General features: G+C 45.9%; 1 protein-coding gene across 3 annotated transcripts in view; it reads right to left on the reverse strand.

The window, feature by feature from the left end:
- Positions 1–19,036, reverse strand: part of MTSS1 (metastasis suppressor 1) — a 223,775-nt gene extending 204,739 nt beyond the window's left edge. For 2 of the 3 annotated variants that reach the window (XM_006830698.1, XM_006830699.1), the window contains exon 1: positions 18,788–18,859. In XM_006830698.1, coding sequence (XP_006830761.1) covers positions 18,788–18,859 — 72 coding nt within the window. Of the gene's footprint in view, positions 1–18,787 lie in introns of all 3 variants that reach the window. The other variant, XM_006830700.1, reaches the window with a different exon arrangement.
- Between the last annotated feature and the right edge of the window lie 7,194 nt (positions 19,037–26,230).

Below are 26,230 nucleotides of genomic sequence, written 5' to 3' on the forward strand. Positions count from 1 at the left end.
GATTCTCTTTTTTAGTGTTGAGTTGTTAACATTTTCTACGTATTTTACAGCTTAGACTTATCAGATATGTCTTTGCAAAAGTTTTTTTTTCCCAGTCTGTAGGTTCTCTTTTTACTCTCTTGTTGAAGTCTTTTGCTGAGCCTACATATTTAATTTTTAGGAGGTCCCAGTTATCTAATGTATCTTCTGTCATTGTTGTATTTTTAAATTTTGTTTGATTGACTATTCATGCCGGGAATTAGGTTCCCTAAAGTTGGAACTGACTCAGCAGCACTTAACAACAAAAACACCAAGGGTGCATCTAAGACATTTTCTAGGAACTTTATAGTTTAGGCTTAACAGTTAGGTCTTTGATGCATTTGAGTTACGTTTTGTGCATGGTGTGAGGATCTTGTTTCGTTGTTTGCATTTGGAGATCCAGTTTTGCCAGCACCACTTATTACAAAGATTGTTTCTTCCTCCATTGAATGGAGTTTGATCCTTTGTCAAAGATCAGCTGCCCGTAAATGGATGGATTTACTACTGGGTTCTCAACGTTATTCCATTGATCTATGTGTCTGACACTGAACCACGCTGTCTGGATCACCATGGCAATATAGTCCGTTTTGAGATTGGGATGTGTGTTCTTCTTCAATATTGCTTTCGCTATTTGGAGTTTCCTTCCTTTCCACATAAAGCTGGAGATACATTTCTCCATTTCATTAAAGAATGCTGTTAGGATTTGGACTGGAATGGCATTATAGCTATAGTTTTGTTTTGTTTTTGTAGCATTGGCAATTTAACAATATTAAGTCTTCTACTAAAAAAAAATGAAATAATTTTCACTTATGTAGACCTCTTTTAGCATAAATCTTTCACGTCCCTGGTTAGGTTTATTCCTAGGTGTTTCATCCATTTGAGAGCAACTGTAAATGGTTTTGTTTTCTTGATTTCTTTCAGAGTCCTTCTTATTAACACAGAGGAACCCATTTGATTTTTGTATATTGATGTTACATCTAGTTACTTTGCTGAATTCTTCTATTAGTTCAGTAACTTTCTTATGGAGCCTTCTGGGATTTTCTATATATAAGATCAAAGTATGTGTAATTGGGAAATATACATAAACATAGTTTTTCCAAACCATGAACAGGAATTGTTGAGACTTTTCCATATTTTCCAAGTCCTCTTCATATTGCCAGTTTGAGAATATTTGAAAGGCAATGTTTCCAGGAGAAAAAATATGTACAGCTTCTACTCCTAAAACAGCTGCAAAATTCACAAAGTAATGACGTGAAGAACATGCTGAGTTCTAGGCACGGGGGCCATCGTTTTCACTGGGCACATGGACAGGTGTACCTGTGGGGAGGACACCCTTCCTGCTTGCTTCATGAGTTCTACAGGAAGCTCTTGCAGTCTCAGGGGTTCCAAGAGTCACCCACTTTTCCACCTGCTCATGGTGAAATCCCACTGCAACCTGTAAGACCTAGGGTGTTTGCTAAAACTGTAGATCCTGAGCCCCAGCCCAGACTTATGTAAGCAAAGCTTGTGGGAATGGAGCCCAAGAATGTGGATTTTAGCATACTCTCTAAGGGGCGTGTGTGCTTGCTAAAAACACATAGTGCAAGAGTTGAAAGCTACTACACTAGATAAGATAGCGCGTCCCTCGGAGCCTGTGGAGGCTGCAGCCTCGGCCTGATGTCATGTCTGGCTCCTGCAGAAGTCATCTCTGGTGACAGGCACTCAAACATGGGGATGGGAATGGACACAGGCTTTCTGGAAGGCATTCGTCAATGGGTTTTCAAAGCCTTAAGAAATCTATTATTTTTGACCCAAGAGAAATCCTTTGGGGAAAACCATCAAAATATACCAATATCTATCCATAAGGAATCCTGGTGTGGTACTGTGGCCTAATGCGCCACACTGCAAAGCCATTTGAACTGCAAGGTCGGTGGTTCAAGCTTACCAGCTGCTCCTTGGAAACCCTAAACAGGGTCACTATGGGTCGGAACTGACTCAACAGCACTTAACAACAACAACAACAACAACAATCCCTAATGACTGATTTATTGCAATGCAGCTTACAATTTGGAGTCCTTCAGTGGTGTAAACAAGTGAATGTGTGTGCCTGCTAACCAATAGGCTTGTGGTTCAAGTTCACCCAGAGACACACTGGAAGAAAGGCCTGGACATCTATTTCTAAAAATATCAGCCACTGAAAACCCTAGGGAGCATATTCTACTCTGGCACACAGGGGAGCACCGTTAGTCAAAAGGGACTTGAAGGTAACTGGTTTACTCAGATGCTTACAATTAGTGAAAAACTGGAACCACAATGAACACCAATCAATATGGAACTGGTTCCTACCTCAGGGCCTTTGCACTTGCTGCTCTTCCCTTCCCTGAAACAGTCTTCTTCCAATATCCACACAGTTCATGGGTTGTTGCTCAAATGTCACCTTCTCCAAAAGGCTTTTCCCTAGCTGCCTCAAATAAACCCATAAACCCAGCAATGCTTTCTCCTTTTACTTTTTCCTGTTGCCTATGTAGTTATGTGCTGTCAAGGCAGTTCCAACTCATAGCAACCCTGCGTAGGGTTTCCGAGGAGTGGCTGGTGGTTTGACCTGCTGACCTTGTGGTTAGCAGTCCAGTGCTTATCCTACAGCACCACACCAGGAGACCCCATTTTATTTTTTCCCATTGCACTTGTTGTTATGTGCCATCACCCACAGTGACTCTGCATAGGGTTTTCAAGGAGAGGCTGGTAAGCTTGAACCGCTGACCTTGCAGAATAAATTGATTTGGCAGTATAGCACATTAACTCGTGGTGCCCTGAATGCTTCTAAATTACTTAGTTTATCTGGCTCTCACCTGCTGGAATGTTCACACCCCAGGAGGCCAAGACTTTGTATCCATTTTACTCACTGCTGTATTTGCAGGACTTCCCCAGAACCTGGTCCACAGGAAGTCCTCAAATAGGTAGGTATCGACCCAATGGGTTACAGACGTCTCAACCATGAAATACTACACAGCCATCAAAACTGGTGTTGCTTACAACTACATGCATAAAAAAGACACGGAAACTCACTACATTTTCAGACATATCTCTAGGCTGTACGATACTAGGCTTAAAAAGATGCATGCCCCTGTGAGCAAGCACAAAACCCATTTTGTAATCAACTGGTGATGAGCAACTTCTTTTTCACTTCACTGAAGTTTCTAATTTTGCTTCCATTAACTTTGTATTACCTGCATAATCTTTGAGATGTACAATCCCTCATGAAATGCTCTCAAAACATTTGCCTTTTTTTTTTTTTTCTTCAGGAAAAAGCTGCCTCCTTGCTGAATTAATTAGGGTGTCCCTAATTAGAGCCAGCACAACATCAAAGAGGCCAGGTTCCAAGGGATCATCGTCGTCCCTGGTCTACTTCTCATTGTCCCTGGTCTACTTCTCGTTGCACGACGACCTTGGTGCTTCCAGTGGCATCTTGCAAAGTCTGCGAGCTCAGATGCCAAGGGCTGGGCCATCAGCTGCTCCTGGCAACGTTCCCGTTCCCCACTACCTACTTCCTATTGAGGGTGGGGGTGCTCGTCCAATTATTCAGGCCCCACAATCACATCCTGCCCAAGAGCTGGCTTTGAAGCTTCAGTAAACAGTCACTTCAAAACAAAAGAGGGACCATTAAGCCAAACTCAAAGACTTCCTTAATGGCTGCCTGTTCAGCTGCAGGAGATCTCGGGCTTTGGACAAGCCAGGCCTCTGAAGTGAAATTGAGGCCTCCCAGGAACTCATTCTGAAGCATTTCCACAGTCCCTGGGGTGGCTCTGAGGGAGAGGGTTTCTAGAGTGCGTCCTGTAGCTGCCAGCTTGGCCCACCATGCCAGAGCCTTCAGTCTCACTCTATTTCCCAATGATGGAAAGTTGGAGGTAGCCACCATGTGAGTCAAGTACCCAACAATTCTCTGTCATGACTTGTGTCATTGTGGGTGTCATCAACAAGGGTGATGTTGTTGTTAGGTACCATAGAGTCAGTTCCAACTCACAACAGAACAAAGCCCGGTCCAGTGCTGTCCCATTCTCTCAATTGTTACGTTTGAACCCCTTGCGGCGGCCGCTGTGCCAACCCATCTTGTTGTTTTGTTGTTGTTAAGTGTTGTCGAGTCGGTTCTGACTTACGGCAACCCTGTATAGGGTTTCCGAGGCTTTAGATCTTCGCGGGAGCAGAAAGCCTCATCCTTCTCCTGCTGAGAGTCTTCCCGGTGTTCTTTCAGTGAACTGACACCTCTTGGGCCTCTTGTGAGTTTTAGGTATTTCCTCTGACTCATCCTGAGATCTAACGGCACAGATAGAGCAATCATTAAAGTCCTTCAGGGTTTCTGGCTGAGTGCAGGGAGAAGGAGGAGGGGGTGGGGCCAGCAGGAGGATGACAGGAGTGAGGGGCGTTGGATCTGCTCACTAAAGCTGGGGGTTCTAGTTTGGAGCACACTGGACACATAGTGGGCCATCCAAACCCAAAACATAAAACCCACTGCTGTCGAGCTGTTATAGGGCAGAGCAGAACTAACGACTCCATAGAGTTTCCGGAGTGGTAATCTTTACAGAAGCAAACGGTCACTTCCTTCTCCCCTGGAGTGGTTGGCGAGTTGGAACCATCAACTTTCAGTTGGCAGAAAGTGCTTAACCACTGTGCCACTAGAGCTCTTGTGGGTCACCCAGCCAGGACCAAATTGCAGGGGCCTTGAGTGCCACACTAAGCAGTTAGGCAGGGAGGAAGACCCCAGTCTCGGGAAAGAATGCCGACACAGAACCAGGCTGCTGCTCCAGGTCAGGTCACATGCACATACGGGCACTTTTCCTGGTCACCCCAGAAAAAGACGGACTCAAAGGACGCAGACAAGAAACGATGCCCTTACAAGGCAACTCCTCACACACACACATCCCTCAAAATCTCTGAAAGGCTCCCCACCTCCCCCTACCAACATTAGGTAACTCTGCTACACAAGACTTCTTCAAAGTGTTCAAGAAAAAGATGTCAGTTTGAGGACTAAGGTGTGTTATGGCTCATGCCACGGTATTTTCAACAACCTAATATGCATGTGAAAGGTAGACAATGAATAAGGAAGGCTGTGGCAGAATTGATGCATTTGAGTTATGGTGTTGGAGGAGAATATTAAAAGTACCATGGACTGCCAAAACAACAAACAAATCTGTGTTGGATGAAGTACCATCAGAACGTTCCTTAGAAGCCACGATGGCCAGACTTCGTCTCTCATACTTTGGACATTTTATCAGGAGGGACCAGTCCCTGGAGAAGGACATTATACTTGGTCAAGTGGAGGGTCATCAAAAAAGAGGAAGACTCCCCACCCCACCCCAAACGAGACAGATTGGCACAATGGCAGCAGCAATGGACTCATGCGTAACAGTGATTGTGAGGATGGCTCAGGATCGGGCAGTGTTTCATTCTGTTGTGCACAGGGTCTCTGTGAATTGGAACTGACTGCAGTTAACAACAACAGCAGTAAAATAAACATCTTCAGGAGCCTGGCACACCCGCAGTCCTCCCGAACCATTCTATTCAAACAGTGGGTTTGCAAACAAGATAAATTCAATTCAGGTAGCCCTGGCCCCACCAACGGAAGTTACAATGAACTTGAGTGATTTACTTAGCAAGGAAAAAGCTTAATTTCACCACTTCCAGCCTCTATAGCTGTGAGCTTTCAGTATAACACCATAAAGAGTCGGGTAGCAGCTGCCCTAAGAAGTGGTTCAGATAACTGCTACACTGATTTTGATTTTTAAACTTCAAAATATTTAATTCCCAAATATACAAGTCAGGATGTCCACAGCAGCTAGCATCAGACTGTATGGGTGCCAAGCACTGTACAAAGCCCTTCACACATATTATCTCAATATAGAATCCTCATAACAACCTGATGAGGTGGATGCCTTATTAGACCCATTTTACAGAAAAGTAGACTGAGGCTCAAAGTTATTACATAGCTGCCACACAGGATTTGGAATCAGGTCCATTTGACTGCCAGGTCAGTATCCAGTGGTTACGAATCGGGCTGCGAGCCTTAATTTAAGGTCAGCAGTTCAAAACTACCAGCTGTTCTGCAGGAGAAAGATGAGATTTTCTGCTCCTGTAAAGATTTACAGCCTCGGAAACCCTGTACAGGGTTGCTATGAGTCGGTTCCGACTCCACGGCACATAACCACCACCTCCACCACCACCACACTATTATAGGAGGCCTGGTGTGGCGCTGTGGATAAATGTGCCAGACTGTAAAGCCATTTGAACTGCGAGGACAGTGGTTCAAACTCACCAGCTGCTCCTCAGAAACCCTATACAGGGTTGCTATAGTTCAGAACTGACTCAACGGCATTTAACAACAACAAACGTGTTGCACTGTGGATTAATGGAGGTTCAAGCTCACAATTTGCTCCTCAGAAACCCTATATAGGATCGCTATCGGTCGGAACCAATTCAACGGCACTTAACAACAGTGTGGCACTGTGGATTAATGCACTGGACAGCACAGTCAGTTTGAACCACAAGGTCGGTGGTTCAAGCTCACCAGGTGCTCCTTGGAAACCCTAGACAGGGTTTAGGTATAGGGTTTCTCGACAGCAGTTAACAAACAACACAATATTATATGGAGTCCCCATTTCTGCTCATGGTGGCTCCATGTGACAAGTGTGGAACTGCCCCATGGGGTTTTCTAGGCTGAAATCTTGTATAGGAGCTGATGACCAGGTCTTTCTCTGGTGAAGCTGCTGCTCGGGGGTTCTAAGTACCAATCTTCCAGTTGGCAACAGAGTGTGTAACAGTTGGGCCAACAGAGTTTCTACAGGAGGGATTAAGAATCACTGATATGGTCAAACAGGGAAAGGAGCTGACCAGGAAGCTGTCCGGCAAAGCAAGCATTCTCTTTACCTACTGTTGTTAGTTACCTCTAAGTCAGTTGCAGCTCATGTTGTTGTTGTGAAGTGTCACTGAGTTGGTTCTGACCCACAGCAACCCTATATAGGATTTCCAAGGAGCGACTGGTGAGCTTGAACCTCTGACCTTGCAGTTCAAATGTCTTTGCAGTCTGGCACATTAACCCACAGCTCCACACCAGGACTCCCTATAATACAAAGGAATGAACCATCCTCATTATGTTTGAGCTCATTGTCCCAGCCACTGTGTCGATCCAGCTTGCTGTGGGTCTTCTTTTTTGTGAACCCTCTACTTTACCAAGGATGATGTTCTTCTCCATAGACTTCCTGGTAACAGTACAGATGACAGCCATCTACCCTTTGAATCAGCATTTGGTTGTACTTCTTCCAAAACAGATTTGTCCCTTCTTCTGACAGTCTATGGTATAGTCAATGTTCTTCACCAACACTAATTGAGCATCTATTTTTTGCCTGTTGCTTGATGTATCCGAACAGCCCTCAGTGTTCCCCAAGGCTGAGTGCTGGTCCACTGCGCCATGGGGGTGAGCAGCTCTGCCACGCTTGGCCTGGCCTTCCTCGTGATCTGTGAGAACATGTCACTGGTAGAGGCCATCAAGGCGGTACAGGCCCACCGCGATATCTGCCCCAACTCAGACTTCCTCCGAAAGCTCCAGGTCCTGGATTACCAACTGGGGAGGGAGACAAGGCGGCTGGGACCTGCTAGGCAGCCAGAAGCTCTGACCCTTTGGCCAGCATGGCCCCATCCAACCAGCCTGGCCCTAGGGACCGCAGCCTCTATGATCTCCGGTGATCCTAGTGAGGATTTCCGGGAGGCCTAGGCAGGGATTGCTCCAGGGTGACTTTTATCCAGTGGATCTCTCTGACCCAGTCCAGAGATTTTTATGCAAAAGAAGAGTTCAGTCTGTCTCTATAAGAAAGGGTTCATCAAAACAAAACCAATGCATTCAGTGCAGCTTGGACCAACTTTTTCTGTCTTCCTTATTCACTGTCCAGCTTTCAGATACACACGAGGCGACTGAAAGCAACATGGGAGCTTGTATCAAGTGCACCTCAGTCTTTCAAAGTGCCACCTCTGTTTTTGAACAATGTAAAGAGGTCTTTTGCAGCAGATTTGCCATTTGAATTCTTGACCGCTGCTTCCATGAGCAGTGATTGTGGATCCAAGTAAAATGAAACCCTGAACAACTACAATACTTCCTCGGTTTATCAAGTTGTTTATTGGTCCAGTTGTAGGGATTTTTGTATTCTTCACACTGAATGTAATTAATACCAAATGAAGGATGTAGTCTCTCATCATCATCAGTAAGTGCTTCACGTCCTCTTCGCTTCCAGCAAACAAGGTCATGTCATCTGCATATTCACAGGCTGCTAACATGGAAGTTTAAGGAATCTTCCTCCAATCCTGAGGCCACATTCTTCTTCAAATACAACATACAGATTGAATAACTATGGTAAAAGGATATAATCCTTTCCAGATTTTAAACCATTCAGTATCCTCCTTGCTCTGTTCGAACAACTGTCTCTTGGTCTATGTACAGTTTCATAGGAGCACAATTAAGTGTTCTGGAATTCCCATTCTTCACAATGTTACCTATACTTTGTTATCATCCACACAGTAGCGCGCCTTTGCAAAGTCAATAAACACACGGAAACATCTTCATGGTATTCTCTGCTTTCAGCCAAGATCCGATCCATTTGACATCAACAATGATATTCCTCGTTCCACGTTTTCTTCTGAATCTGGATAGAAATTCTGACAATTTTCTGTCCAGGTACAGCTGCAATCGTTTTTGAATTACCTTTAGCAAAATTTTACTTGTATGTGATATTAATGATACCGTCTGATAATTTCCACATTCTGTGGTATCACCTTTCCATGGAATGGACACAAATATGGACCTCTTGCTATTGGCTGACCAAGTAGCTGTCATCTAAATTTCTTGGCATAAGCAAGTGACTACTTCAAGCATTCCACCTGTTTGTTGAAACCTCTCAACTGGTATTCAGTCAATTCTTGGAGCCTTGTTTTCCACGCACGCATTCAGTGCAGCCTGGACTTCGTCCTTCAGTACCATCGATTCTTAATCATATTCATATGCTACCTTCTGAAATGATTCAACATGAACCAGTTCCTTTTGGTTCAGTGTGTATTTCCTTTGTACTCTATTTACAGAGAACGTATGTTATCGATCTTGACTGTCCCATGAAGCAGCCACTAGCCACATGTGGCCATTAAATTTACATCAGTCTTCCCACTGCTATTAATTCAAACTCTTAGTTACGGGGACCATACAGAACAGAGGAATCCAATTGCTCCACGGGGTTACAGAGACTCTAAATCCTTTAGGGAGCAGACAGCCTCACCTGTCTCTGGTGGAGCAGCTACTTTGTTTGAAACACCAACCTTCTGGTTAGCAGCTCAACACTTAACTCACTACACCACCCACAGGGCACCTTTAAATTAATTATGTTGCCGTTAAATGCTATTGAGTCGGTGCTGACTCATAGGATAGGGTTTCTGAGGAGTGGCTGGTGAACTTGAACCACCGGCCTTGCTGCTGAAACTGACCTTGCAGTCTAGCGCATTAATCGATAGTGCCACACCAGGGCATATTAGACAATTTCCATCATTGCAGAAAATTGTATTCAGTAGCATATTATATAGATCAATTTTTTAAAAATCTACTTGTTCTAACAATGCTTTTATTGAAACTTAAGATTGAGAAAACACTTTGTTAGGGTTCAAACTGTGTGGCTGTCAACTCTGTCTGCACACTAGAAGAATCCGGGGCGCTTTTTAAAATCCCAGTGCCCAGGATGCGCCACTATAAACTCCTTGCTACAGAATCGATTCGGACTTGGGGTGGCGCTGTGTGTTCCACAGTAGAATTGAGCTCCATTGGGTTTTCTTAGCTTTAATCTTATGTTGGAGTTCTGGTAGTGCAGACAATTATGTGCTTGGCGGCTAATCAAACGCTTGGTGGTTTGAACTCACTCAACAGCTCTGAGGGAGGAAAGAACTGACAACCTGCTTCTGTAACAATGACAGCCGAGAACTCGATTGGGTAGCTGTACCTTCTGAGTCGAAAAAAGAGAAAGGACTCAATACACCTAACATCAGCAATCTTTATGAAAGCTGATTGCCAGACCTTTCTTCTGCAGCATCATTGGGTTGGATTCGAACCACTAACCTTTTGGTGAGTAGTCGAGCACAAACCATTTGTGTCCCCAGAACCACTGTATCAGAAACTCTTGAGAGTGGGGTCCAGGCATTCTCAGGAAATTCCGAGGGATCCTTACCCATGACACACTCTACCAAAGATGTACACCTGCCCAGAACCTTCTTCCTCTGACCCCCACAGACTGTGGGCGGTAGCAAGGAAGAGAGTCCCAGGAAAAACTTGCTACCCGCCCAACTCCCATGCTCCCTCAACAGGCCGCTGGTGCTGAGCGAGCTAATATTTTTACTGCAAAGTCCAAAGTCTTTGAGGGAGCGAAAGCAAATAAAAAGACACACAGCTCAAAAGGCACTCAATAGATTTTTTTCCCCCACCCACTTAAGCTGGACAGGAAAAGAAAAACCACTTAGAAACTATGGCCCTGACTGTGTATGCCAAGAATCAGCAGCATAGGAAGGAGGTTCGGGTTTGAGTTTGTTTCTGGCGATCCCACTAAATTCTCAAAACTGCAATACTTCTATAGACTCAACCCGATGCGGAGGGCTACTGAGGCATAGCTAAGTCCAGAAAGCACTTTGACAAGTGTCCCAGGCCTGGACCCCAAATGAGTTCAAGGTAAGGTGACTCTCTTTGAGCTGCCATTGGAACTTTGGGTGAACTGATTTAATCATAGAATTGGAGGGGGCAGGTTCAAGGGTAGCCCAGTCTTAGGGACTAGTGGGCTCTCTGGACTTACAAACACACCAGCCTTGCCTTCACAGAACAGACACCAGGCACTTTGTGTGGGGACAGGGGCAGGTTCCAAGGCTGAGGAGGCAGGGATGGGCCAGAGTCTGTCCAAAGAGTCCCCTCCCTGCACTGCAGTTCCAAGAGAACAAGAGGAAAAGGAAACATCAAGCTGTCTGTTGGAGTGGGACATGGTTGATACAACGTGAATTGCAGGATTTCCACAAAAGTGGCTGTCGGATGGGAGGCGGCCACCCCACAGAAACCCTCAGGGCATAGTTCAAGCACACCCTCTGTGACAGCTCCTGGCTACAGGCACCACCAGGAGACCCTGAGTCCTCCCTTTAGTTTCCTGGAGGACTCAGGCAGGTGACATGACCACCTCTAGAAATGCACCCCCCACCCCACTTAAGCATGCTCTAGAGATGTGGTTTAAGCTTAGCTGCTAATCAAAAGGTCAGAGGTTTGAACTCAGCAGCCACACTGAAGAAAGTTGAAGAAAGATAGGGCAGCCTGTTTACCTAAAGATTACAGCCTTGGAAACTCCATGCGGCAGTTCTACTCTGCTTACTGGGTTGCTGTTGAGTCAGAATTGACTCTACAGCAGTGGGCTTGGTTTAATGTTGTGGTCAAATAGCCCAATGTCTGAAGACTTACAACAAGTTACTGAACCCCCCTCCACACCTCAGTTTTCTCATCTGTAAAGTGGGAGTGGGTGCAAGAACGACATCAAATCATGCACACGAAGCCTGGCACCCAGCAGGTCCCCACCAAGTTCCCTCCTACCCCCGTTCACCAAATGCAATAAACACAGAGCACCTGTTATGTGCCAAGTGGCACTCCAGTGCAGTTTCAACATACACACGCTCACATTTGCTCAGCAGGTAAAAGCACAGCTAGCTACCTGCAACCCAGGCCTAGGGCTTCCATGGCCGTTGGAAGGTGAGAATCCTGAAAATGGGTGGGCAGTTCTGGAAGGGATTCTACAACACTGGGTAGGTTTTGTTTGTGCTATTTAGTGGCACACACTCAGATAGGACCTTCTGCAATCGCCAGCTAATCGAAGGGTGGACTCAGCAATGAAATACACAGAGAGGGCTTCCTTAATGCTCAGCCAATTAATTTGCCCTATTTGTCTCTCTGGTTTGCTACTTAATAAGGCCATATCAGCAGTGCAATCTGCAAATCTAAATTAAACTGCTTAAGGCATCAGTCAGCTCCCTATAAGGGGCCCCAAATACTTGTCTGCTTTCCTAGACCGCTAAAATGCACCCCTTGACTTAGGTTTGGTTTGGGGAGAGGTTGATTTTCCAGAGGTATGGGTTTTAGGGGACAATGTCCTGAAGGCAGTTCTGAGAAACCACGGGGAACTCAAAATGCCCAATCTGAACATCAGAGTGACACTTCTGCCGGGCTCTTGCCAGCCTTCACCCATCCCTGGGAAGATGGAAGCCTTGATGAAAAGAATAGATAAAGCATCTAAGGGATCAATAGTTTCATCTTCTTCACCTTCCAAACACTTTAACAGCCTCCAATGAGCTAGCCAAATTGACAGCTATCATTTCAGCTCTATCCCTTTGTCTAGAGCCATGATACAAAAGAGTCTAAAAGTCCAGAGGTCAGCAGTTAAGAAGGCACAGTGTGCACAGGACATTTTGTCGTTTAAGTGCCATTGAGTCAGTTCTATATAAGGTCTCCAAGGAGCAGATGTTGGTTTGAACCATCAACCTTATGGTTAGCAGTCCAGTGATGGACTTATTACAATAAGACGTTTTTGTTGTTTACCTAAAATCCAAATGGGACTGGGAAGCCTGTATTTTCACTTCCTAGGGCTATAGCAGGAAACTACGCGTTTACAGGGTAGCGAATGCTCAAGAAACACAAAAGAATGAATGTTACTACAGAAGAGCTAAGTGAGGGCTGAACCAAGAAAACTTCAAACTCGACTGACTTCCAGGCAAACTGTGACTGAAAATTATTGCTCTCCCCATCTGCGGTCTCCCTATGGGTGGGATTTCAGAAAATAAAGGCTCACAGGATCAAGCAACAAGTTCACAATGGCTTTTTGAAATGTCATATGTGAAGGGTTTTCCCACAGAAACATTCACGCCACGACCCAAAATGACTTCATTTTAAAAGAAAACATGATTTGCCGCTAAAAAAAAAAACCCCCACAAAAAACAGAAAGACTGGTAAACACAGACCTACTCTGGGCAGTTCTCTGCTGCCAACTCTGCGGCATCTTGTCTTTACCATCCTCTCCCAGGGGCCTGAACTGAGGAAGCAGTAAAAGCCTGGCCAAACACAGCCATTTGCTGAGAGAAAAGCCAACCTGGGACTCATTTGGACATCATAGGGTTTTGCTTGTTTGTCTGTATGTGCCTATTGTTTACAGAGAGTGGACCCACCTGCCTCAGAGCACCTGGCCACTGGTTGAAGCCTTGGCTGGGTTTTCAATATCTTCTTAGAGAAAACATATTTTTAAGAATCACAAGGATAGTCCTATAGGGACGGACGCCCTTCCCCACACTGGGCGACATGCTCTTCCTTGTGGTCACCATATTGTATCGATGTTATAGCTCATTTCTCCAAGGCCAGCTGCTAGGCATCTAGGGGCCATACAGCCTACCCAAAATCCTTCACGTGGAATGGTGTTCGCTGTCATCAAGCCAGTTCCAACTCATGGTGACCTCCTCCTGTATAACAAAACAAAACCTGGCCTGGTCCTGTACCATCGTCACAGTCACCAGTATTCTAGACCCACAGCTGCGGCCACTGTGCACTCTGCATGCCTTCCCACTGGGGGGGCTCATCTTCCAGCACTGTAGAGTCAGTATTCTGTGGTGAGCCACAGGGTTTTCACTGGTGAATTTTTCGAAGCAGGTCTTTCTTCCTAGTCTAAGAATGGAAACACCACTAAAATCTACCCCCTGTGGGTGGCCCAGCTGGTATTTTAAATAATGGTGACATAGCTTCCAGCAACACAATAACACGCAAGACACCACATCACAGTACAACTGACAAGTGGTGGTTACACGCAGTTGTTTTTAAGTGCAGTCAAGTCAGTTCCAACTCATAGCGACCCTGTATAGGGTTTCCAAGGAGTGGTTGGTGAGCCTGAACTGCCGACCTTGTGGTTTAAACCAACTCTGCAGTCTAGTGCATTAACCCACAGTGCCACACCAGAAGGTTTCACATAGTGTTGTTGTTAAGTACCGTAGAGTCGGTTCCAATTCATAGTGACCCTGCACAGGATTTCCAAGGCTGCACATCCTTACAGGAGTAGAAAGCCTCATCTTTCTCCCGCAGAACAGCTGGTAGTTTCAAACTGCCAGTAGTTTCAAACTGCCGGCCTTGAGGTTAGCAGCCTGATTCGTAACCACTATGCTACCAGAGCTACACTAAGTAGCCCTCATTAAACTGTCCAAGTGAGTCTCTTGGCTGGTAGGAACCCCAAAGCCAAAGCAGGGAGGAGGGGAAAAAAAAAAAACCAAACCCTGAAATCACTATCCAGCCTTGGACCGGCTACCCACATTCTTGATCTTGTGATAAGCGAGGGAAAATATCAATGACGTGCCTTTGAACCACAAAAGATTTCCGTGGAATTCAAAAATTCCCTTTCGCAGTTCTAATTTTAGGCAGAACTCAGGAGAGAGGCTACTACTGGTGGCAAAGAGAGGTGGGGGCGGTGGAGAGGAACTGAATAAGGTCCCTATCCTGCTAGGTACAGGTGCAGGTAACAAGACACCCCTCTCTAAAGTTGGCGGTAGGGTGGAGAACTCAAGGTGTGGCCTGGTTTTTTTTTTTTTCAATCCTGTCACATTATATAAGCTCGCACATACTCTTCACCTGGTACAAAGTTCCATCTGCATCAGGCCCAACTCAGCTCCTGACAAGCTGATTCTTGAGCAACAAAGATGAGGAAAATGTTTTAGCCTTCAACTTTTTTTTTTTTTCTAAACCAAGTTAATGATTAGAAAAAGAAAGACATCTGCAGGGCAAGCTGCCCCAAGTCTGGCCAGTAGAGTCTGTGGGGTCATACAAGTTTGCCAAACATCGCCCAATTTTAGGTTTAGTTACATAAAAGCAACAGTACATTTGAGCATCGGCTCTCTTAAAGAAAGAACGATCAATGTGGGGTCAACTTGACAACTGTAACTGGGAAGGTTCGACAGGACGATTGGGGGTGGAGCAGGTGAGGTCATGTGAATGAAGGAGGAACACGTCAGAAAAGGACATTGAGAACGGTGTACAACCTGAAGCATGTCGTGATATCACAGAAACGTACACGAAGAAATTGTTGACTTGGGATATGTTTTGCCATCTATGTTTGCAACAACAACCAAAAAAAGAAAAAAAAAAAAAAACGTTTTTAAAGTAAGGACACAAATCTGCTGTTTGCAGCATCTGACCGGTCTGTGAGATTCCAGAACCTCCTTAGCAGAGTCAGCATTGTCCAAACATCAGAAGCCTGTCAATGAGCCTGCAAAACAGTCATTTCCAGGTTTCTGTTCCCTGGGCGAGCCAGCCACATGAACATCTCGTATCCCCTTTCCTTTGAGACCAACTAACACCATAAGGACTTGCAGACCAAGGGGAGCAGTGATTTCCATGGATGGGAGGAAAGGAAGCTTGTAAGTGATTTTGCACACCACTGCTCATTAGTGACCACCACCACAGAAGGTTGGGAAACCGGGAAAAAACACAAGGCTTCCTTCTCCTCACAGAATTACTAAGTTCTTTAGCAGCTGCTGCCTGCCTTCCCTGGAAGAAAAACGAGGGTTTCTTTGGCACCCTCCCCCCTAAAAAGGATAAAATCCACACGCTGACGGCTGGGGCCTTAGTTAGATGGAGTATCATTAGGAGAAAGCAGAAAGAAATCTCTCTCATTTTTAAGTGTCTTGAGAGTCTTTGGTTTTAGAAAAAAGATGGTGCTAGGCCTTGAAAGCCCTTCACTTTTTTTTTCTTCTCCAAAGAGGAAATTTACTCCCTTCCGGTGCTGCTAATGGCGCTGCCATACATTTTAGCGAAGTCAGTGCTATGAACAAAACCATTTTCCTTACTCTTTTTTTTTTCTCCTCAGTCCAATAGCACAATCTAAAAAGCAAACCTGAAAATTCTATCAAGATGGCATTCCAGATAGGTTTCCCAACATTTATGCTTATCCTTCAAAGCAAACAGAAAAGGGACCAACGGCATTTACAAACCCATCATGGGAGTTCAGAGAGAAAATGAGGATAAGCAGGACATTAGAAAGTCAGCTGATGCAAATATTAAAAGTGACTTTGACTGCTGTCAGCTTCATACATATGCATACTTGCACACTGCTTATCCTTTAAACCCAAGACCTATGAAATGCCCTTTTAAAACACCACTGGTAACGTATTCAGGAAGAAGTCTTTTAAGAAGAAAACACCATGAAAATATTCATCACCTGTCTTTTGCATAAACAACCTTGGTAATCAATCGTCCACCTGTTTTTCCTTCCTAGCTCCCCACTGCCCCAAAGTCTCAAAGTCCGGAGAACACAAGGCCTGGCTTGGTCTCTCTGCTCTGCATTGTCCTTAAAATATTTTACTGCCAAAGCCAACCAACCAGTCTTTAAAGCCAAGTGACAACTTTCCAGTAGGCTGTAAAGCAAACTCTAACAAACTCAAAGGGGCCATACACTAAAGCTTCAGCTCTAAAAGGGCACTGACTAAGGAATCTTCTGGCAGCAATGGGGAGTGATAATGGATATGGGATTTGGGGGTGATAAAGATGTTCTAAAATTAGATTAGACAGTTGTGAATTAAGGACTCTGTGAATATACTTCTTGTTAACCGCTGTCCAGTTGACTTAGAGCAGCCCATGTATAGGGTTTCTACCTATAGCAATCCTGTTTAGGGTTTCCGAGGAGCAGCTGGTGGGTTTGAACCGCCAGACTTGAGGTCGGCAATCCAGTGCTTTTCTTAATTATAAGCCACTTTAAAGGGGTGAATTATAGCACAATCTTTATTTGTAATTGTAACCTTGCAGAGGGCAAAGAACACCATCTTAGTGTCCACAAATTCCCCCACCAGAAGGCAGCCATAGGTTGGCAGGTGGCAAGCAGGATAAACCCCACTTTGGGCAGGGTTCCTTTCTGAAGGCCTTGGATTCAAACTGGTTGAATGGGAAGAACTGGGCCTGGATTCTGGATAGCAAGAACAAAGAGAAAAGTCTAAATGTGAATACTCTCAGACTGTGGGGAGCAGACCCGCTGGAGGCCCAGGGTTACTGAGGGCCTGAAAACAGCCATTTAGCGCCTCAAAAAAAAAAACACAAGCTTTACCAACAAGTCTCCAATCCCTCTCGTGGTAATTAGAATAAACCATGTGTGCCTCAAACCAAATCTTGTCTGACTACACTGCCATGTAGAATTTAAGTGAATGATAGGTAATCCCTGAGTGTATGGAAGGGGCATCAATCTTTGTCTTATAAGAGCACTAATTCCATATGTGCTTGGGGTCCAGGAATGAAAGGGGCTGCCTATAAACAGGGAATAATCTATCTAATTCCAAGGGGCTGGATTAGAGGCATTCCTGGACAGGCAGGTCTCAGCTGCAGATGATGCTACAGGAAGAGAGATCTGTGGGAGGTTCGGAACACAGAGGAGACCACGGTGGAGGCACCTTGGAAAAGTTCACCCTGGGCGAGGTGGCAGTTGGTTGGAAAAGAGGGCCACAGCCCTGACAGCTGGACATTCCTTCCCTAAATCCAGCTCCGAGGTACGCACCCTTTCCAAACCTTCCATTTCAAAAGACAAAAGCAGCGGCAGTAGAGGGGCTGTCCACACCCACTCTCCCATAGCTTTCCAGACCTGCCCACTCCTCCTGGAAGCCAAGCTTTGAATTCAACACCACCTACCCGGATCTGTGGAGGCAAACTAGGGTTGGCCCAGAGCCAAAGGAAGCTCCCTAAATACACATGGGGGGGAAAAGCCCTCGCCACCCTTAATTCCCACCTCCAGCCAGTTTGTTGCTCATTGGATTTCCTTGGGATGCATAACGTCGGGCCCTGGTCTATCTCTAGACACTAGAAAATCCACCTCGAGGATCAGTCCCACCCTTTGCAGAAAAAGCTAGTGTGTTGTTGCTCCCCACCCCCAACATACACACGCACGCGCGCGCGTGCACACATACACAGGCACACACACACTCCACAATCCTTCCAAGAGGAAACCTGGAGTGTGTACTTGTCTTTCTGTGTACGTGTGTAAGGGGGACGGGGGCTAACAGTTCATCAGGGCGTCTCCAACACACCACCACCCAGTATAGGGTGGCTCAGTTCCTCGGGGAAGAAGTGTCCCCGCAAGACAGCCCCAGGAACTTCTACTCCTGCGCCCCCCCTCCCCAGGAGGCCACTCACACCTTCATCAGCTTTGGAATAGTCTATTTAACACCTAATTAGCTCCGATTCCCACACAGGTAGACATGGAAGCCAAGCAGGCAGACGGAGAGTTCCCCCTCTCTCAGTCTCCCAGGAAGGGTGGGTAGGGGACTCCTTCCTGCAGCCAGGCAGAACCTCCCCCACTTCACCACCGCCACGCCAAAGGCCCCCATCTAGTCTCCAGGGAAATCAGGTGTACGAACAGGCATCGGGCCTCCGCGGGTCGCAGACACTCAGTCGGGGGACAGACAATGGAAAACTTGGAGCCGGGGACCTGAGCCCCCAGGAGACTGACATGGTGTTGTCCCCTGGGACAATGAGCGGAGAGATGGCTGGAGGTATCAGACGCCCCCAGGGAAGTCGCCCGCCGAAGGACCTAGCACATCCTGGAGCAGCGCCCCGGGTGTGCAGGTGACACGGGGCCAGAGGGCTCCCGCAGGTGGCGGGCAGACGGGCTAGGGGCTGTCCAGGGTGGGGACGACGCAGCGCCTCAAGGTTTGTGCGCCGGCCGCCGCGCCCCCGGAGTCTTACCTTCATGTCGCTGATGATGGTCTGGAAGAGGCCTCCGAGCGCGCTGCATTCCTTCTCAATCACAGCCTCCATTTTCCCGGCGCCGGGAGGGAGGACACTGGCTCGGGTCGCCTGGACTGCGCGCGGGGCCGGGCTCGCTCACCCGGGCGGAATTTCACCCCCGAGCGACCCACCTCCGGCTCTCAGCCTTTCCCGCAGAGAGCCCCGAGTTCACGAAACGGGCTGTCCAATGCCCAAAACAAAAGCAGTCATGTAAAGAGCCCAGTCGCTGTCTAGGCTGATTCGGCTACGTGCAGCGCTCGGCTCCTGGCCTTACGAATGCCGGGACAAGATCGCCAATCAGGCCACCACCGGTGCCACCGACAGAAACGGCAAAGCCCATCTCGAGGCAAAGAAAACTGCCCGCTGACCCGAGGCCAGCGCCATTGAAAAATATGCAAGATTTTCCAACGAAGTGAATTTTTCTGAAAATTAAGAAAATCGCATAGCAGCAGAGCGGGTGTGCCCGCGGCGCCCGGATCTGTTGCTCCCGCTTGGCCGCCGCCTCCTTTTCACTCCTGCGCGCCGACCCTGCGCGCGCGCTGGCTGCGCTGCCGGGGACGTTCGCAGGGGCGCACGCGCGCTCGTGACCGTGCGTGCGCGCGGGGGTGCGAGCACTGCGCGCGCCCCAGGCTGCGGGCGGGGCGGGCGGCGCGCGCCCGGGAGGCGGGGGGCGCCCTCTGCAGAGAGAAGCCAGCGTGCTGGCGGCCGCGCTGGGAGGGTTCTGCCCCCCGCCGAGGATTCACCGAGCGCCCCCTCAGGCCCGGCGGCCAGGAACTACGCGCAGAGGACCCACCATACCTCCGGAACGGAGGGTGCATCCCTCGATATCTGGGGTGGCACGCTTGCACGAGGGCACGCCTAGAGCTGTGCCTGGCATATAGTGAGCGCCCATGAGGGCGGGAAAGCTTCTGTTTCTGCGGTAGGCTGGGTAGAGGTTCGTTCTGCGATGTCAGGACTGCAAGTCATGATTGCAAATAGCCAAATATGTCCTTAAGGAGAGTCAGGAGACTGGGATGGGAATGTATCGTGCGGTGAGATATTGAGTTCGATGAAGTTGCAGGATGCTAGGAAAGTGGATTGATCTGCAGTTGCAAACGAAACGGAAATGGCCTTAGAAGCGTCTACGTATTGTTTCCTCGGTTTATGGAGATTCCTGACTGCCTGGGGCTGGACCGCTGACGTTTTGGAAGCCTGCGGAGGACCTCAGGTGTTGGAAGGTTTAACCTGGAAAGAGCTCAAATGTGCCAGGTTGAGTGGAGCCCCCGCCTAGCTGCACAGGAAGGATCACTCATCTTAACATCAAATGGGTGAGGAAGGGGCAGAATCAAATGAGCAACTTTAAAAAGACCTTGAAATGTAGGCATGTGACTCTGGACTGCCCCCTTGACCCTGGAACTAGCCATTTGAAGCACAAACACAACAAAAGGAAACTAATGAAGTTGGGGAGCGTGAACGGAACCACGTGCAATACGCTGTAGACCCGGATCTAATTCACTCAGCCATAGGTCTGGCTCTGAAAACCGCAGCAATAGAAGGACTGCATGAAACTGCGTATCACAGCTGCGGAAGATAATTTTCCCCTGGGCCATTCTGTCCAACTCCTATCCAGCCCCTGCACTCCTCCCTCCCACATTTCAAGTAGGAGAATCACCTGGAATTAAGAGAGTTGGCTGCTCTCTTTCTGTCTCTTCCGCTGGCAACCCTGCTGGACCCTAACCACCCCCCCTCCACCCCCAGGACATTTAAATGCATAGGCTTCACTGTCTCCTTGTACTTTGACACACAGGTAGTGCTCAATCATCCTGGGTGTTAGGTGCTGTCTGTATAGAGTTTCTGAGGAGCAGCTGGTGGGTTTGAACCGCCGAAAAGCACCACACCAGGACTTAATCATCATTATTGGGATTTTATTACTGTTGTTACAGCCATCCACCACTCAATTCCACTTCAGCAACCCTGTAGAACACAGCAGAATGGACTCTGTAAGGTTTTCTTGGTTATTCACACTATGGAAGCAGACTGCCAGGTCATTCTCCCAACCAAGCCGCTGTTGTTGTTAAGTGCCATCAAGTTGGTCCTGACTCATAGCCCTCCTGTACAGGGTTTCCAAGGAGCTAATGGTGGATTTGAACCACCGACTTTGTGGATAGCAGACCAGTCCTGCTGTAGTGCTGTGGGCTAATGCACTGGACCGCAAAGTCAGTTTGAACAACAAGGATGGCAGTTTAAGCTCACCAGGTGCTCCTGGGAAATACCCTATACAGGATTGATATGGGTTGAACAGACTCAACAGCTCTTAACAACAACGCTTATCCTACAGAGCCACTCCAGGACTAACCAAAGTCACTAGGTGGGGTCAAACCACCAACTTTCTGCTAATACTGTCAATATTAAATATGATCAAGATCACTTGGGGGGAGGGAGGCTGGTTGGCTGCATTCAAATGCCACTTTTAAAATGTGATGTGGTTTGCTCACCACAAGATCAGCGGTTCAAACTCACCAGCCACTCTTCAGAAACCCTATACGGGGTCACTATGAGTCAGAACCAACTCAATGGCCTATTACTGAGTGAATCAAACCTGGGTCTATAGCATGACCAAACACCAGAAGAGTTGTGGAAATACATCAAGAACATCACACATGAAGAAAGCAAAGAGTCATTAAAAAGACAAGACCAAAACGATTGTCAGAAAAGACTTTGAGACTTGTTATTGATCATACAGAAACTAAAATGACTAAAATAAATGAAGTAAAGGGCAGCTTCAAAAAGTTTCAAAGGGCAGCTTAAGAATGTAAAGTATTATGATGAAACATGCAAAGACCTGGAGTTAGAAAACCAAAGGGAAAGAACATGCTCAACATTTCTCAAGCTGAAAGAAATGAAGAAAAAATTCAAGCCTTGTGTTGCAATATTGAGGGGTTCTATGTCAGCTTGAGGACTAAGGTGCGCCTGACCCAAGCCATGCTATTTTCAATAACCTCATATGCATGCGAAAGCTGGACAGCGAATAAGGAAAATCCTAGAAGAATTGATGCTTTTGAGTTATGGTGTTGGAGGAAAATAACAAAATTGCCATGGGCTGCCAAAAAGAACCAATAGCTCCATTTTGAAAGAAGTGCAGCCAGAGTGCTCCTTGGAGGCCAGGATGGCCAAACTTTGTCTCTAATACTCCAGACATATTGTCAAGAGGGATCAGTCACTGGAGAAGGCTATCATGTTTGGTAAGGTGGAGGATCAGAGGAAAAAAGGAAGATCCCCAGTGAGATGGATTGACAAAGTGGCAGCATCGATGGGCTCAAGCATGGCAATGATAGTGAGGACCAGGCAGTGTTTCGTTCTGTTGTGTGTAGGGTCGCTATGAGTTGGTACCAACTCAATGGCACCTAACAACAACAACAATGAACAAAATAGACTCCTCGTGTGGTGCTGTAGGATCATGCTGGACTGCGAACCACAAGTCCGACAGTTCAAGCACATCAGATGCTACTTGAAAACCCATACAGGGTTACTATGAGTCAGACAACAACAACAACAATGGACAAAATGGACTGGTGTGGCACTGTAGGATCAACACTGGACTGTGAACCATAAGGTTCGCAGTTCAGACCCACCAACTACTCCTTGGAAAACCTCTACAGAGTCAACACACTTAACAACAACATGGACAGAATAGGAGTCCTGCTGTGGTGCTGTAGGATAAGCACTGGACTACTAACTGTAAGGTCGGTGGTTCAAACATACCATCAACTTCTTGGAAACCCTATACAGGGTCACTATGAGTTGGAAGTGACTGTACAGCACTTAGTAGCAAAACATGGGCCAAATAATAAATGACACTGAAAAAACATTAAAGAAGATGGAAGCAATACACAGAAGCACTGTACCAAAATGAATCGGTTGATGTTCAGCCATTCCATTTCAAGAGGAACCATATGATCAAGAACTGATGGTATTGAAGGAAGGAGTCCAAGCTTCACTGAAGGCACTGGCACAAACAAAACAAAACAAAACAAAAAACAAGTTTCCAGAAATTGACAGATTACAAACTGAAATGTTTCAACAAATTGATACAGTGCTTGAGACGCTCACTCCGTATATGCCAAGAAACTTGGAAGACAACTACCAGGCCAACCGATTGGAAAAGACCTATATTTGTGCCCATTCCCAAGAGAGGTGACCGAACAGAATGCAGAAATCATTGAACAATATCCTTAATATCACATGTAAGAAAAACTGTGCTGAAGATTATTTAAGAACTGTTGGAGCAGTATACTTGACAGGAAGCTCCCAGAAATTCAAGGCAGAAGTGGATGTGGAACAAGGGATATCATTGCTGATAACCAATGAATCTTGGCTGAAAGCAGAGACTACCAGAAAGATGTTTATTTGTGCTTTATTGACTGTGCAAAGGCATTCAACTCATAACAAACCATGGATAACATTGTGAAGAATGGAAATTCCAGAACAGTTCATTGTGTTCATGCAGAACCTGTACATAAACTAAGAGGCAGTCGTTCAAACAAACAATGGTTTAAAATCAGGAAAGGTGTGTGTGAAGGCTGTATCCTTTCACATTACTTATTCAACCTGTATGCTAAACAGATAATCCAAGAAACTGAATTATATGAAGAAGAATGTGGCATTGGCATTAAAGGAAGAGTCATTAACAACCTGCAATTTGCAGATGATACAACCTTTCTTGCTGGAAGCAAAGAAGACTTGAAATACCTACTGATGAAGATCAAAGACTATGGTATTCAGTATTGGTTGCATCTCAAGGTAAAGAAAGTAAAAATCTTCATAACTAAACCAATAAATAATATCATGATAAATGCAAAAAAACACTGAAGTTGTCAAAGACTTCATTTTGCTTAGATCCATAACCAATGTTCATGGAAGCAACCGTCAAGAAATGAAAGGATGTATTGCATTAGGCAAGTCTGTTGCAAAAGATCTCTTTAAAATGTTAAAAAGCAAAGATGTCAGTTTGAGGACTAACATGAGCCTGACCCAAATCACAGTATTTTTAATCACCTCGTATGTATGTGCAAGTTGGACAATGAATAAGGAAGACCAAAGAAGAACAGAATCGTTTTGGACATGTCATTAGATTAAAGAGCCATATGCACCTGTTCCGATTTACCTACAAATTCAACTGAAAGATACACTTAGAAGCAGATCTCTTTGGTGACCCAGGGAGGGCCTATAAATTCTCTCTCCACCTTTAAGCATCCCTCTTGCCCTTTCCTTCATTCAAAATACCAAGCACTCAGTGGGTCAACATCAAGATCTGATTAACCTGCAACTCCTCCCAGAAATATTTGCTTGGTGAAGGTGGTGGTGCTCTTTTGTATGGTTTTGATTTTTAATAGCTCCTAGGAGGAGGAATCCAAAGGAATGAGGTCCTGTTAGAGGAATCTCTATGCTTGTGGTAAGGGGAAGAGAAAAGCCCTCCAAAGTAACTCATATTGTGTTCCCTGAAAGAGTGACGGGTGGGTTCCTTCTCTGTACCACCATATCCTAGCTCTGAACTGGGACTCCTTGACTGGTACAAACAGTTGATGTATTCGGCTGCTAACCCACAGATTGATTGGCAGTTCAAGTCCGCCCAGAAAGGCCTTAAAAGAAAAGCCTGTTGATCTTCTTCCAAAAAAGCAGCCATGGAAAGCCTAATGGAGCACAATTCTACACATACACATGAGGCCACCAGCAAGTGGTTTACCTAGCTCAGGGACTGTTGGGAGATGAAAGGTGAGTTGGAAAGGACTGCTGCTCTGTAGTGGTACACACACGTGAGTTCTCTGCTCTTGCAAACTTGGCTGCATTAAGGTCCTCAAATCTGGCTGTAAATTGCAATCCCCTGGGAGAATTTAAAACCCTGTGCCTGGCCTCCACTCTCAGCGTTCTGATTTCATCAGCCTGGACTTGGGTGTGGATATCAGGAATTTTACAATTTCTCTGGTAATGCTAATATTCCACAAAGTCTAAGAACTCTGACCTAGTCTAAAAAGGAGCCCTGGTAGCACAGTGAGTCATGGATTGCTAACCACAAAGTCAGAAGTTCAAACCCTCCAGCCACTCCTCAGGAGAAAAATGAGGCTGTCTGATTCTATCAAGATTTGTAGACTCAGAAACCCTAAGGCGCAGTTCTACCCTGTGCTACAGGTTCTCTATGAGTCAGGGTAGACTGGACGGTGGCTGGATGGGACCTAGAAAACTTAAAACATTTATTAAAAAATACGCAAGTCTAAGTCCTAAGCAAAACAAAGAGACTATATGGGGGCTGGGCTCCACCATTTTGTAATATAACATACATATTTTTTACTATCGTCATATATAAGGATGCACAGCATATATAAGGATTCACATCCTAGGTGTGAATGGGTATGTATACATGTGTATGTGTACATGGATATTGTCATTGATTTACAAAAAAAAAAAAAAGATGAGATCATACACATATTTTTGGATCTTGATATTCAAAGGAGCTCTGGTAGTGCAGTGGTTATGAGTCAGGCTGCTAACCTCAAGGTCAGCAGTTCAAAACTACGAGCCATTTCATGGGAGAAAGGTGAGGCTTTCTGCTCCCGTCAAGATTTATAGCCTCAGAAACCCTATACAGGGTCGCTATGAGTCGGAACTGACTCCACAGCACACCACCACCGCCATTCAACAGTTGTAGAAATTTCTCCTGATTAGCCACAATTATTCTAATGCCTCACCCTTTAAAAAAATTTTAGTTTTGACTTACAGACACTAATGTTCCAGAAATAGTGTAAAGATATCCCACTTACCCTTTATTAGATTGCCCAAATATTAACCTATTCCAGCATTTGCTCCAAGCTTAGGGAGGTTTCTGAAATTCCACAGGTGAGTCTAATATGTGGCCAGATTGGTACATGAGGCCTCCCAAGTTTCTGTGAGAGTTTAAACAATGTCTGTCAAAGTTTAAACAACTTTAAAGTTTAAACTCCTGTGAGAGTTTAAACAATGTCTATGAAAACTCCATACTCCCAACTGCTACTGTACCAAGGAGTGTTTGACTGATAATATATTTTGGTCATTATCTTGGCTAAACTACAACATAGAATTAGTTCCAGCTTACCCTGATGACATTTAAGAAGAATTCTTTAAGAGCTGAAGGCTATCAAATCCCCTAGAGAAATTTAGGGTTGATCACTACATGACAAAATGATCTCAAATGAGAGACAGACTATTTTTTCAAAATGAAACTAGCAAAAATCCACAAATAGTATCTGTCACAGTAGATCACCCTGAGTCTGGGCTTTTTAGATGGTGGCCTAGAAAACACCCAACCATAACCTCGGCTATCAGAATGTGTCACTGGGTCAGGAAACTAACAAAAGGTGATTCCTTAGAACTGATGGATATCCCTCTGAA

The sequence above is a fragment of the Chrysochloris asiatica genome, unplaced genomic scaffold (genome assembly GCF_000296735.1).
Source record: "Chrysochloris asiatica unplaced genomic scaffold, ChrAsi1.0 scaffold00001, whole genome shotgun sequence".
NCBI lineage: Eukaryota > Metazoa > Chordata > Mammalia > Afrosoricida > Chrysochloridae > Chrysochloris > Chrysochloris asiatica.